The sequence below is a fragment of the Lissotriton vulgaris genome, chromosome 10 (assembly GCF_964263255.1).
Source record: "Lissotriton vulgaris chromosome 10, aLisVul1.2, whole genome shotgun sequence".
In the NCBI taxonomy this organism is placed as follows: Eukaryota; Metazoa; Chordata; class Amphibia; order Caudata; family Salamandridae; genus Lissotriton; species Lissotriton vulgaris.
Window position 1 is genome coordinate 974,174,590 of NC_141698.1, and position 13,246 is coordinate 974,187,835.

General features: G+C 41.8%; 1 protein-coding gene across 1 annotated transcript in view; it reads left to right on the forward strand.

Moving 5' to 3' along the window:
- Positions 1 to 13,038, forward strand: part of AHR (aryl hydrocarbon receptor) — a 415,687-nt gene extending 402,649 nt beyond the window's left edge. Inside the window, exon 11 of the mRNA XM_086941976.1 lies at positions 9,487 to 13,038. Coding sequence (XP_086798102.1) covers positions 9,487 to 9,642 — 156 coding nt within the window. The 3' untranslated portion in view covers positions 9,643 to 13,038. The remainder of the gene's footprint in view (positions 1 to 9,486) is intronic.
- Positions 13,039 to 13,246: the final 208 nt, after the last annotated feature.

Genomic DNA, 13,246 nt, shown 5'->3' on the forward strand with positions numbered 1-13,246 from the left:
TATTGCAGTACTTTTATGCAAGCAAATATTCTCTGTAAAAAGCAAAACGGTTGAACTTTTCATCTTTTTCACCATTCTCATGACGCTAATCACATTATTATGTTTTCGTCTATTGATTATTGAAGCACAAGTATTTTACTTAAGAACCACAAAGCTTTAATAAATATTGAATCTCTTTACTGTATATTTCCTGTGTATCTCTTTGAGTATGCATAATTTATTAAGCAAAAGGGTTCTAGTTCTGTTACCACAATTTCCTTGGAGAGTCAGGGTTGTCATGTTCTGAGGTTGCACAATCCATTTGTTTCCCTGTCAGGTTAGAGGTACCAATGGTGCATTGTGAGCTAGCAGGACTTTGGTCAACATATCCATAAGGTGTGTAGGGAATCAGTCTCCAACAGTTCTGACTGTTAGGTTGTCCAACAAACATATAGTTTTACTTGAGAAAGTATAAGCTGTACAACACTTTAATGAAAAACAGATTAGGAGTCATCTTTGTATGAAGAAATTTGAGAATCAAGCAGGATGAAATTAACATTTTAGAGAAATTAATGCCCTTTTTTCCCCAGTGGTACTGCCCACCAAAGGCTCATAGCTGTCAAGTGGAAGGCTTCACTTCTTTTTGTGCTTGTGCTCGGCAGCCTCTTGTTGAACCATCAAGGCAAATACAGTGTCTGCTGTGGAGAGGAGTGCTACCCAAAGTAAGGGAACCACTTTGAACCATTTCCAGAATAGTTCATGAGTAATCAACAATCCACGCCTGTAGGACTGAACCAGATGCAAATGTCTCTAGGATTTCTCATTGCCCAGTGTAGCTTACATTCTGCAGAGAGGCAGGGTTACTTTTGTGATACAGTTTCTCAGCGGGGACTACACTTTAAGATGTTTACAACTATTTGCTTGAGGAAAGCCATTTTTCTGCCTTTGAAATGAATCTACCAAGCTTGCTGAGTTACAGTATTCCTGGAGGAGGTTCAAAGGTTCAAAGGCTTGTTTATTGTACAGTTAATAAAAACTCACAATATAAAAACTTACTGATATAAGAAAAGCCTTATTTACAATTAAAATTTAAAAATGCGGGTGGTCACACTCTTTAAGATCATAGAAGTCTCGATTTCATTTTGGTGAGGGACATTAAAATTAAGAGGACAAGTACTCCGGGTGGGCTAGCAGTGCATTGGCTTGGCAGATGCTTTAGGTGAGCCAGGTGGCTGTTTCGTGAGTCTTCTAGCCACTGTGTCAAAGAATTTTGTTATAACAACAGAAAGTAGCAGTGGGTCAATTAATTAGTTGGCTCAATTATGTGTATGGAATCTGGAGGTAGAACTAAACTACATCAATAATAAGCATCTTTCCTATGTGGAAAAATACCCATCAGTAGTCGATCCTGGACGCCCTGTTCATCATTTGGGTTTCCTTCACACCGTTAAGGTAGGTTTCAAGCCAATGCTAATGATGGAAATGGAAACCTTTTGTTGTTCTCATATGTCACGGTGTGGATAGACAACTCTAGAGCAGTGCATGAGTAGAAGTGAAAGGGTGTGAACTGTGATGTGAACAGATAAAATTGGGTAATAGAAAGGACAAACGACTTTAATATACACCTTTCTACTCCCAATATAATAAAAAGCGTGCGATGCTAGTGGTTTTACCAAATAGCCACTAATCCTTATATACGGTCAACATGTTTCTGCAGACTGAATTTTGGAGCCTCAAAGGTATCTTGCTGCTTTCTTCAGGACCATGATCACGACTGCTCATTAAAAGTGAAAAAATGAGAAAACTATCACCTGGGTATTTTAGTAGTTCATCATTCTCCTACCTTCAGTGAAATCCAGAAGATCCCAGTAGAGATGTGATACCCATCCAGACAGATACAAAAAGACAACAACCAACAGAACAGTCAGTCAGTTTGGTTACACTATACCAGAGTTATGTGCATTAGTGATTCGTTACAAAATCGAAATCTAGTGTCTCACAAGTTACACCACACTTTCAAATCTTAAAGTGGTTGTTCTCACTTTCCAAAGTTGTAGGAGAGAAACGCTGCGTCAGTGGCAGAGAGAATGCTCCACACACTAGACGTCAAAAGAGCTCTAACGTACTACATAGATAGGCCAAACGATTTTAGGAAAACAAAACAACTGTTTGGTGCCTTTTCACCACAACACAAAGGCAACCCCATTTCCAAAGCAGGTATAGCCAGGTAAATCGTTAAGTGCATTCAGATTTGCTATCAAAAGGCCAAGCGCACATTAACAGTTCCCCCGAGAGCCCACTCCATGCAAAAGTTGGGGGCCTCCATGGCTTTCCTTGGAAATATTCCTTTAGAAGACATATGTAGAGCAGCCACATGGTCTACCACACACACATTTACAAAACACTACTGCGTAGATGTGCACTCCAAACAGCAGGCAGCTGTAGGGCAGGCTGTTCTAAAAACACTTTTTCAAACTGCTGCAGCTGGCACAGGCGGCCGCCGCTAATGGAGGGACTGCTATGTATTCTATGCACAGATATGAATTCAGCAGCCCACATGCCTCGAACCGAATATGCTACTTACCAGGATGCATCTGTTCTTGGCATGTAGTGCTGCTGACATTCATATCGCCCGCCCTCCTCCCCGGCGCCTTTAGCAGCTGCAGCACTCAGAATTACTCTTAGCATGGTTATCACTTACGGTGTTACACTCCATCTTTGCCACAATGGTGAAAAACAATCTGAGGATGGAGTCGATGCCCAGGCGCACTGTAGTCCAGGGGAGGAGCCACCTATCTCGTGATACTTCGAAGACTCTTCCAGGAAAACAATGTGCAATCATCTGGACCCAACACTGGGCGGCGATCTATGCACAGATACGAATGTCAGCAGCCCTACATGCCAAGAACAGATACATACTGGTAAGTAGCATATTCGTTCCTGGAAGACTGGCGCCAGGGTGTTGCTCTAAAAGTCGGCGTCTTGCTTATATATTATTGGCGGGATTCCATTAGGGCCGGGGGCACCCTCGAGTTTGCCTTTTGAAATTTGTGACCTGATCCTAGCCGCTGTTGCTGAGGACGTTGTTTCCACTTTGTTTGTAATTGGTGTGAGTCTTGTAGTTGCTTCCTCGTCCAGGTTTGCGACGTTATGCAGGGGTGATTTCCTGGTATTATCATTGTTAGCTTCATTTTTATGTTTGCCAGTTTTGTCGGAGCTCTGATACGGTCCAATTATCCGGGCTCCGCCTCTGGACGGGAACCCCTCTAGGTTATCGGCGTTAAAGTGAATTGATAAATAGTGTGCCCAATCGGATTCAGATATGTTAGAGTTGATGCCTTTGTGACCTGGCCGTTGGAGGCTGTTGATTGATTTCCAGAATCTGGAGCTGTTTATCTGTTTTGAGTCATGTACAATTTTTACCCAGAATTCCTTGTTCAGTTGCCTTTTACTTTCCCAGGTCTTCTTCTTTAGCTGTGCTTTTAAGGTGCGCAGTTCCTTTTGTGAAGCTTCGTTTTTGGATATTTGCGGAGCTGCCTTAGAGTCTGGTTTATTTTCCGTTTTAGGGTTTTTATCTCTAATGTTGTTACGTTTCCAAGTATGTTCCACGGTGTGTTCCCTTTTTGGGTTTTTTGCTCTGTGGCGTGTGTTGCTCCGACTTCCATTACGAGTTCTTCCCAGGCCTCCAGTGGGGTCATGTTTGAGCTGGTAATCTGGTGCATGATTGTTTTTGCACTGGTTGATAAAAGATTCAGCTTCGTCAGTCTTACACCTTATTCGTCTGTAGTTGGTGGTGTACTCTGTTCCGATGTATCTCGTTGCTACTACTTCATTCCTGCTGGACATGCCTAGTTTCGCTTCTAGTGGGAGATGGTCATTTTGGCAGCTCTCTCCTACCTTGTATGAGCTAATTGTTTCAAACAGTGGTAGTGTCGCCAAGGTGAAGTCGAGATGGGAAGAAGAGCTTGAGGAGAAATATGTTGGTGCAGGTGGTGTATCCTCTGTGAATCGTCCATTAAGTACTCTCAGATTTAGCTGCTTGAGGTCTTTCAATCGTTGGTTTGAGCATTTTGTTTGTTTAGTTAGATAGGGAATGGATTGGTTTGGTATTTCCCATGCGATGCCCATTTACTGTGTCATTTCGTCGACTGATTTCTCTCCAAAGAGGTGAAGGTTAAAGTCACCTCCCACGAGTATGTTCTCCATTTCCCTTTCCTCCATAAGTCTTGCCAGTTCGCTGACAAGTTCCCTGGCCCTGTTTGTCTGTGCTTCGGGTGTATGTATGTGTTTATAATGTATAGTGGTTGAGTAACCTGATTTTTTATGGTTGTTATGGCTAGTGCCTGTATCGCACTAGGGGAGGTGATTTTTACGTTAATTTCGTACATTGTGCCGATGGTTGATATTGAGGCGAATGCCGCCAGGCCTCCTGAGCTGTGGCCATAGGAAGAGTCTCTGATTGCTGGGTGGATTTGAGTTGTGTAGCCTTGTAGGGGTATTTCGTTCTCTTCCCAGGTTTCCTGGAGTAAGATCAAAACAAATGATTTTAGCTAGTGTGAGGTTTCTGGGTCCTCCAGTTTGTCAGAGAGACCGTTGATGTTCCAAATGCATATTTTGATTTTGGGTGTTTCAGCTGACGTGAGGGTCAGGGCTGGTGCTCTTTGTCAATTAGTATCTCCTGCCCTATTTGAGTCAGGTTGCTGAGTTATTAAGTGTTGTAGATGTAATGGATTGCTGTCGGGTCCTGGGGAGTAACTACTTGCTCCTTTCAGTATTGATTTGACTGTTTGGGAGCCTTCTTGTTTACTTTCTTCTAGGAGCGGGTTGGGATAAGGGGGCCTTTTTCCTGCTTCGAGCTTTATTCCCCACTGGGAGAATCTGAGTGTTTCCCGCAGGATTAAGTTTGCTAGGTTGTTTGTTTTCCATACGGTTTTTGTTGTTTCATGGCCTAGTAAGTTAGGGGTGAGATGAAATTCGATTGCCATCAAGTCTGTTGTATTAATGTTTTTTTAATTTTTCGATTAGGGTGTCCACTCTTCCTCTAGTTTTAAATTTTGGAATAACGAGAATATTATCTGACTCATGTTTCCCAGGGGACAGTATTTGCTTATGTATGCTTAACTCGTTTTGTTGGGCCCCATGGGGGGTTGGATTTTGGTTGTTGAGGCACAGCATTTTATACTCGCTCCCTGAGGATGCTCTTTAGCCTGTGCACTAGCTGATTTGGTGGTGCCTAGTTTCCTAGCCTTCGTCATTGGTTCGTGAGTGATGTTCTCTGTTCTGTGGCTGACGCTTTTTTGGGGGGGTCGGTGGTTGTAACCTCTATGTTGGATTTGGCAAACTCCACAGGGGCCTGCACTGCGGCCTCCGTGACAGGCTGAGTTGTTACTGCCGGTGGGTTGCCTACAGGAGAACAATTTTTGCTTTCTCTTTCGTTTCCCAGTTCGGGTAAGTTGCTATGCGGTAGGTTGTTATCTTGGCAGAAGGCCTTCTGCTCTGACTGTTTGCTTGTTTTCTCTTTGGAGGGTGTCGATGTGGCTATCTGTACTACGTTTGTTGTCTTTGCTTCTGTTGAGTTTGCGTGTTGAGGTGATGAATTTGTGCCTTTCATGTGGTTCGTAGTGGCTCCTGACTGCCCCCTGCCCCATAGTGTGATTATTTGCTGGTTCACATCAGTACAGTCTGACTTCCTGTTCCTGCCTTTTCTTTTTTGTTTACGGCGTGCACCGGCGTTCGTTGGGCTCGGTGGGTCAACCCTTTCTTTGATTGAGAAGTTCTGAGGGGGCTCTTCTAGTAACATTTTGGGTTTTGGTGATTGGTCCCCTTGCTTGATAGGCGCGTGGTTATCGTTGAAGGTTCCTTGATGCCTTTTGCTGGGGGTTGATCTGCCGGCCCTAGCCTCTATTGTGGGACGCGTTGTTGTATTTAATTTTAAGTCCTCTAGGAGGTTTCCCAACATCGTGGGAAGTGTAGATAATTTGTTGATTATTGGAGAGCAGACGCAGTCTATTCTTTTTATTTGACATAATTTTGCTACCTCTTGTCCTCTTTTTATGAGGCCATTAAGGTCTGCGAGTTTTCTTTCTATCCCCGAGGTGGCTTCTGCTAGCGTTTGCAGGACAGTCAGCTGTAGGTCTAATTTGTCAGATTGGTACTGTAGTGCTGTTGATGACAGCTGAATTGTGTTAAGTAGGGTTTCCCAAAAGGTTTCAGTGGGGAGTCTGGTCCCCTCGACCTGTGCGTGCTGATTAGACGGGGGTATGGATGAATGATGTCTGGCCTCTTGTGGTGTTGGTACTATGGTGCTCTGGGAGCCCTTCTGGTTCAGGGACCAGTTTGCTCGGTTTTTCCATCACAGGCGCTGGCCCCCTTGAGTTTGTTTCCTGATCACATGTACCCGTTGATGGGGTGGTTTGGATAGTGTCCCCCTCTTTTGTTCTGGACTTCCAGCTACCTGCCCTCGTTGTTCTCCAGCCCCAATTGTGCTCCTTGTATGGTCCAAGGTCTCCGTTGGGATTGTGTGTATTTCTGCAACTGTGAGATTTGATGTTTGAGGTAAAGAGCTGTTTGCGCCAGCAGGGCGCAGTGGGGATTGTAGGCCAGTTATGAAGTCATTGGTTGAGTAGATTGCTTTGCCTGGATCTTTTAAAAAAGTAAATTTCGTGTAGATATTTGATTGGTAGTCATTTTTTGATTTTCTTGGAGGCTGGCCTTCTATGTTGATTAGCTTGTGGGAATATTTCCTTTTGTCGCTGCTAGGCATGTGTTTTTGCTCTTTTGTGTTGCTTTGCTCTGTTGTCGGTGTTGGGCTTTGTCCTTTGCCTGTTGGCAGGCTTCCGTTTGAGCATTTTTTTGTGTCGTTAAGGTTACTTTGTCGAGAGGTGTTGTTATTACTGTCCTTGATGCTATTTGTTCTCATGTTGTCTTTTTCTGGGGTCACTAGGCTTGTTGCAGCTTCAATTCTAATTAGTTTGGGCGGTGGCCTTGTTAAAGGTCTTCTTTCTCTTCCCGATCTCATAGTGACCCCACTTGGTCCCTTTTCCTATGCTACTGTTTTCGGCACGACAGCTATACTCGCTTCCTCACCTCTTCTGCCACTGCCTTGCCTTACTGCAAGTTGCTCATGCTGCTTGCTGCTTGAGTGGAGAGACGTGGTCAGGGGTTGTTTGAGTGGGCTTGCGGACTGGCAGGTGAACGCTGGCGCTCAAGAAGCTGCTTTATCTTCAAATACGCTATGCTGTGCTATGCTCGATGGCTCTGGGCGAGTGGGCAAGTTCCGGTACTCTCCTTTATCTCCACAGTTTGCTTACGCCTGCCGTGTTCGGTCATTCGCAGAAACAGGTGCTGTTCAATTCTGTTCTTTACCTGGGCAGCTCTGTCCGGATTCCAATCAATGTTGGTACTTGATGCTTGATGATTGATGGCAGTTGGGCTCGGATGCTCCTGCCGCGCTGGCTACCACCCGCTCAGCTCAGCGGCGTCCTGGAGGTCTCTGGGGGTCTCTCGCGGATCCTGCTGCACCGGCAAGCTCCCTCGATTTGGCCACGTTCTGGGAGTCTCTTGCGGCTACTGGAGGAAGAAATCTGCCCAGAGAAGAAGACCATCTTTAGCAGTCTGGTGGAGGTGAAGCCCAAAGGAATCAGACTGAACTTTACACACGCTTTTGTAAATCAACATATGCTTTGCTGACTGTAGCTGAGGATTGCCCTGCCATGATAGTGTGTGCCCCCAGTTATCTTCAAAGGCCTCAAATGTTCTCAGCTCCTGCCAAGGTCTAAGAACAAACAGAGTCATGGCCAACAAGGACTGACCAGAGGGACATCCCAGGATTCGACCTTGATGCTGAAGTGGCTCAGCTGCATCCCCAAGGCCAACTGTGTGTTTCGCTGAAAAGAATGTATGAGCGCATTCCCTTAGTAAATCCCAGGCCTATTGGACATCAGTGGCATGGGACTGCAAGATTAATGAGCCATTGCTGTCCTCAATGAAGTCCTGTACCTATGTTGGTACTTAGAGCATATCCCGTGGCATTTACCCTCCCTCCCTCCCCCTGTGCTCCCCTGGGGTCATGTGACAGGGACTCTGGGGAGCAGGCTCTTGGGACCAGCCCTAGTTCCCATACAAACTTTGGTGAATTTGCCTGTGGACCTGTGGATCAGCGCTCTTCACCTGTCATTCAGTGGTTTGGACCTGAACTGCATCAAAGGCTGATACCGCTTTATCAGCACAACTGTAACATTTGAAGCCTTGCTTCTTGTGTCTAGAAAGAGGCCGGGCCTAACGCGCTGGACCACAACAGCAGCAACAATGACTGAAGTCCTGCTGGAACATGGAAGCAAATATTCAGGTACTGACATTATTTGAGGGTACGGGGGCTCCTCTATAGGCCTGGTTTTGGTTCTAAAACTATTATCTAACGGGGTACAAGCACAAGAGATGGACCTGAGGATCTTGGATAAAGGATCTCTTTGTCTCCTCTCCTATGAGCATGCACCTGTGAATTTCTTTCTGAGTATGATTTTAAAGTCCTTTTCCTGTATCACCTTAGTCATACCCAGTGTGCCTTGCAACTATTTATTGTGTGTTCTATTGCATTGTTGGTGTATTAAAGTACGTTTCCTTTTCCTAAAGACCATTTGTTTGTGTACTGATGCTCATTTATCTGTGGCCATAATTATTTTTTCCTAAGATATGGATAGGCCCAGTAATTGGTGTGTGCTATGGATCCCCAAAGGGGTTTAAAAAAAAAATGTGAATGCTAAATCAGTGACATCCTAGATGCTCTTGCTTAACTTTGGCACTGCAGCTGCACCATTGTTTCAAATGCATCCTTCCATCCATCCATCATAATTCGTAGTAAGGTCACTCTGATGTAGTTGACTTTCATAATGTTTATTCCAACTAATTTAAAGCTGAGAAACACCAAACTGTTTATAAGCTCACTTGTATCTCCTAATGCCTTGACTACCAGCTGACAATGTAGGGCATTATTATTCCGTAACATATATCTTTAAGAGATCAACTTCAACACTGCATGCCGCATCATGACTAACCTTTTATATTTTCCCGGAAAGAAATGCTTTGTAAATCAGTTCATGAATGTCGCTCCTCGTGGGGGCTAGAAGAACTCCCTCATTTGCTAATATTCAAAGGAACATGCCAATATGTCCAATAAATTCCTTATGTATTAGACCTGATGTAAGTGACCTTGATGGTCTTTGAATTTATATCTTCGAGGAAAGTTTTTCGCAAGTTACAACTCCTGTGGTCTCTGATATATTACTATTACAAGAAGTTTTCAAACACATTATCAAAAGCAAAAAAGTTATTCTGATGTTATTTTCACTCTTTCTGTTTTATTTTCTTACTCATATTTAACTTTGAGAAGAAATATAATGCTACTTTAAGTACATGTGCATATATATGTATATATTATCTTTAGAACGAACGTTCCAAAAGGGGATAGAAACCCATATCAGTTCTAATGGTGTGCTTTTTTCCTTTCAGTTCCAAAATGGTTTCAGTGGAGGAAATATCATCAACTCATATCCGACTCCATTAAACATTGTAAATAGCACGCAAAATACAGCACCTTTTCAGACTCCGCGTCATCGAACAGAGCCCAGAAAGTATCCAGATCTGGCATCCAGTGGATTTATGTGAACAGGATGTGAAGTGATCTGTAAGATCACATGGAATTTTGAGTGTTACTCTGTTGGCTGTTGAAGGATGGTGTGAAGTGTAGACTGTGAATCTGGAAAGACCTTTTAAAGCAAGACTTTATATGGAGTTTAAGTCTCATTGCACTATATCCAATAAGGAATCTATCCAAAGCTCTTTTGAGGGGCAGTGAGGCAATTATATTTTTTAGGGAGAGGACACTCTTTTCTCCTGAAATACAAGTGCATATTACATTTTCAGTGCTCCAGAACATTGGCTGTTTAACAACAAAATGTCCATAATTTGTAAGTACTGAGCACTAAATCATAATATAAGGTAAATGGTTTGTTTTGGTTGGAAAACAAATTTGCACTCTTTCGGAAGCCTTAATTGTAACTGTGTGTAAAGTGCTAATGTTTTCTCTCCCAGTGTGATTTCACTGCAAGAGAAGTAGAATCAGGTTCATAGCTGATGAAAACCAAAAGCACTTATTAGAGGACATCTGACATCTTCTCTTTACAAGTTTGATGTGTTCTGTTGTTTTTGTCTGTGTTTTTTTACTCACCGGTCACATCTTTGCAATATATTACTTTTATGAGAATAAGTGTGTGCTTTGCACTTTTTGTAAAATAAAATAGTGCAGTCTTTTTATCAACAGCAAAAAGTGCCTATCAGATAACACCAGGCATATTAATATTAATACTCCTGTTTTCGTACAGGTATGCTGTATATTGCACCTTAGTCACTGAACAATTCCAGCTCACGCTAGACTGCAGTTCACACTTCAACGTGATGCTTGGAACCAAAGCCAGCTATTTGCATGCAGGAAGTTGTTCAGTGACCAATAGTAATATCCTAAATGAATTAATAAAAGTGTTGCATGTTTCTTCATGGACATTCAATGTAAATTACGCTACAATTTCATAGATAATAAAATTTCTATATAACCTAAGTACATTTCCAAACAACGCACAGATGTTGCAGAAGCCTTATTAACTATATGGCTATTGTGTAAAATACTTGTAGTAATTAAGATGGCATAACGCATACATGCAGGATGTAGCTTTTCTGTACAGTGGTTCACTTATGTATTTGGTATAGATACTGAAACTTAATGCCACAAAATGCTTATAAATGCTAATGCATGTTGGTCGTGAAACAGGGTTAACATAAATATTATTTTGATTATGTGAAACAAGGCCTTTATGCTTGCAAATTAAGTAGGCATGCTACACTTATTTTGTAGCTCACATTTGGTCCTGGCTTTCTATACCTTCAGCTCGTCTTTTAACCAATATCATATTTAATTCTGGGACTTGTAGTTAGCACTTTTCCCACTAGATACTTGGACTTTAGGTTCCAGTAAGAAAAGCAGTGGTAGTTCAAAACTCAAAACTGGCTGAAGTTGTGACACATGCCAAGTCCCCACATGTCAGGTATATAAAATGTTGACAATTTGTGCCTTATTGTGCGTTCATGTTTTTGAAGTTTCACTTTCTATGCAACCTTAACGTGTCATTATATTGTTGTTTATGAAAGTTGCATAAAAGTACAAGAACATTTATCTTGTAGATAGCTGTGAGACAGTGTTGTAATTTTCCTCTGTTGGGCACCTTAGCACAACTTGAAAATGTCCCACTGCAGGATTTTTTAAACAAATTTAAAAGTGAATAATTGTGTTTGTGCTTTAGCTCTCTTTCAAGCAATAGACATACCTTATGTATATATAATACTACATATTGTATATCTCTAAAATTCTGCATTTTCATTTAAGAGGCAGGTTCCAACCCTTCTAATTAAAGGGTTTTGTGTGAAAACAAAATGTAAAATTATTAATGTGTCTTTACAGATTTGACATGAAGATCTATCTCATTAGATGAGAAACTTTGTATTTTTTTAACTGAAGATATGGTTACATTTGTAAAAGATTATTGATGTTTGAGGCAAAAAATATTTGAAATGAATAATATTAAATATATGTACTTGTAAAGTAAATGCATATTTGTTTGAGTGCTGTATAGTTGATAGATGCGAACAAAAGTTGCGTACATTGTATATTTACAATATGAAATTGTCTTTTAAATGATGTCACAAGATATTTCGGGCTAAAGAGTAATACAGCATTTTAATATTGATTCATGTTCTTTGTAATGTTAACAGAAGGCATACATTTCTGCAAGGCGGCGTTCCTACTATGGTAGATGGGTGACAGTAAAATAATAGAAGTAATGAAAAATGTACTTTTTTAAAAAAAATCTTTTTTACTTGAGGTAATATTTTCTGCCAAAATATATGCCATATAATAAATGAATGTTCTTTTCACACTTGAATATGAGAGGAAAAAGATGCAAATGCAAGGTATACCTATTTTGTACACAAGGACATTGTCAGCAAACACCAGATGGTATTCATAGCATAGAAGGCATAGGACCGAGTGCGGAAAAGGTGGGAGTACTGGCAGAAATCAGGCAAACTCTATTTTGAGCTATTTTTACTAGGTCTGGGTAGAATTTTTAATTCTTCTTGCGAAATGGGAGATTGTGGCGACTCCACGTTACTCTTGTAACACGGAGGTCCGGACAAATTCCACCATCTGGTGATCACCATGTGGCAGAATTTCTTTCCTGTTTGAGCAAAGTGATGATAATGGAAACATTGCAAGGCTGCACCAAACGAGCGAGATTTGCAGCCCCAGCATGATTTCTGCCTGCTAGGAAGTCTTCCAGCATGCATTTCTAAAGCAGGTGGTTGTGAGCAGCCACAGTCAGAGGGCTGCTTCTCAAGTAGATCTTCCACTTGAGAAGCAGAACAATCAACTCAAATTACTTTTTCAAGTATGTATTCACACTAACAGCCCTAGATTGCCGCACAGGCACTGCACAAGGCACACACTTTCTGCCTGTTGGCGCAACTTCTCAGATTATTGCTGAGTTTATATGTAACTCTGGGGAACTCCAGAGAGTGAAAATCCACGTTCTGCCCACCCCTACTTTTTATAACCAAATGTAACAAAACACAATCTTTAATTAATTATATTGAGAACTTTCTTCTTTAAAAAAAATAGACTTAGTCCAGGATAATATTTGCATTGTCTAATTTCCTTCGATTTCATAGCATTCTAAACAAATATTCCCACTTTCTGAAGGCTGATTTGAATCTGTCTCCATTCTGAGCAGACCAGGCTACCACCAGCTCAACCCAAAGTCATGTATCACTGCACTCAGGATTTGCACCAAAAGGCACAAAGCATGTCCCTACTAGACAACTTTGTTTCCCAATCTTAGGAGTATCTGACTCAGATAACCACATACATGGCCATCTCACAAGCTAAAATGGCCACAGCTTATATTTCTGAGGACGATGAGAATGCATATTTGTCTTAGGGTGAGGAGCTGTGAAATGTGTTTTTTATTGTTTTGCATAATGTGTGCAGCTTTGATTAAATTGACTAGATTAACTTTGCCCTTTCTCTTTTCCTGCCCACTATCTTACCTACTTGTGTACTTTAAGGCCATGATTCTTCAGGGGCTCATAGTATACCTTTTCCCTACATTGAAGAAACAGTTTTCTCCCAATTCACCTCTAGTTTGTTAATGGAAACAAGCGT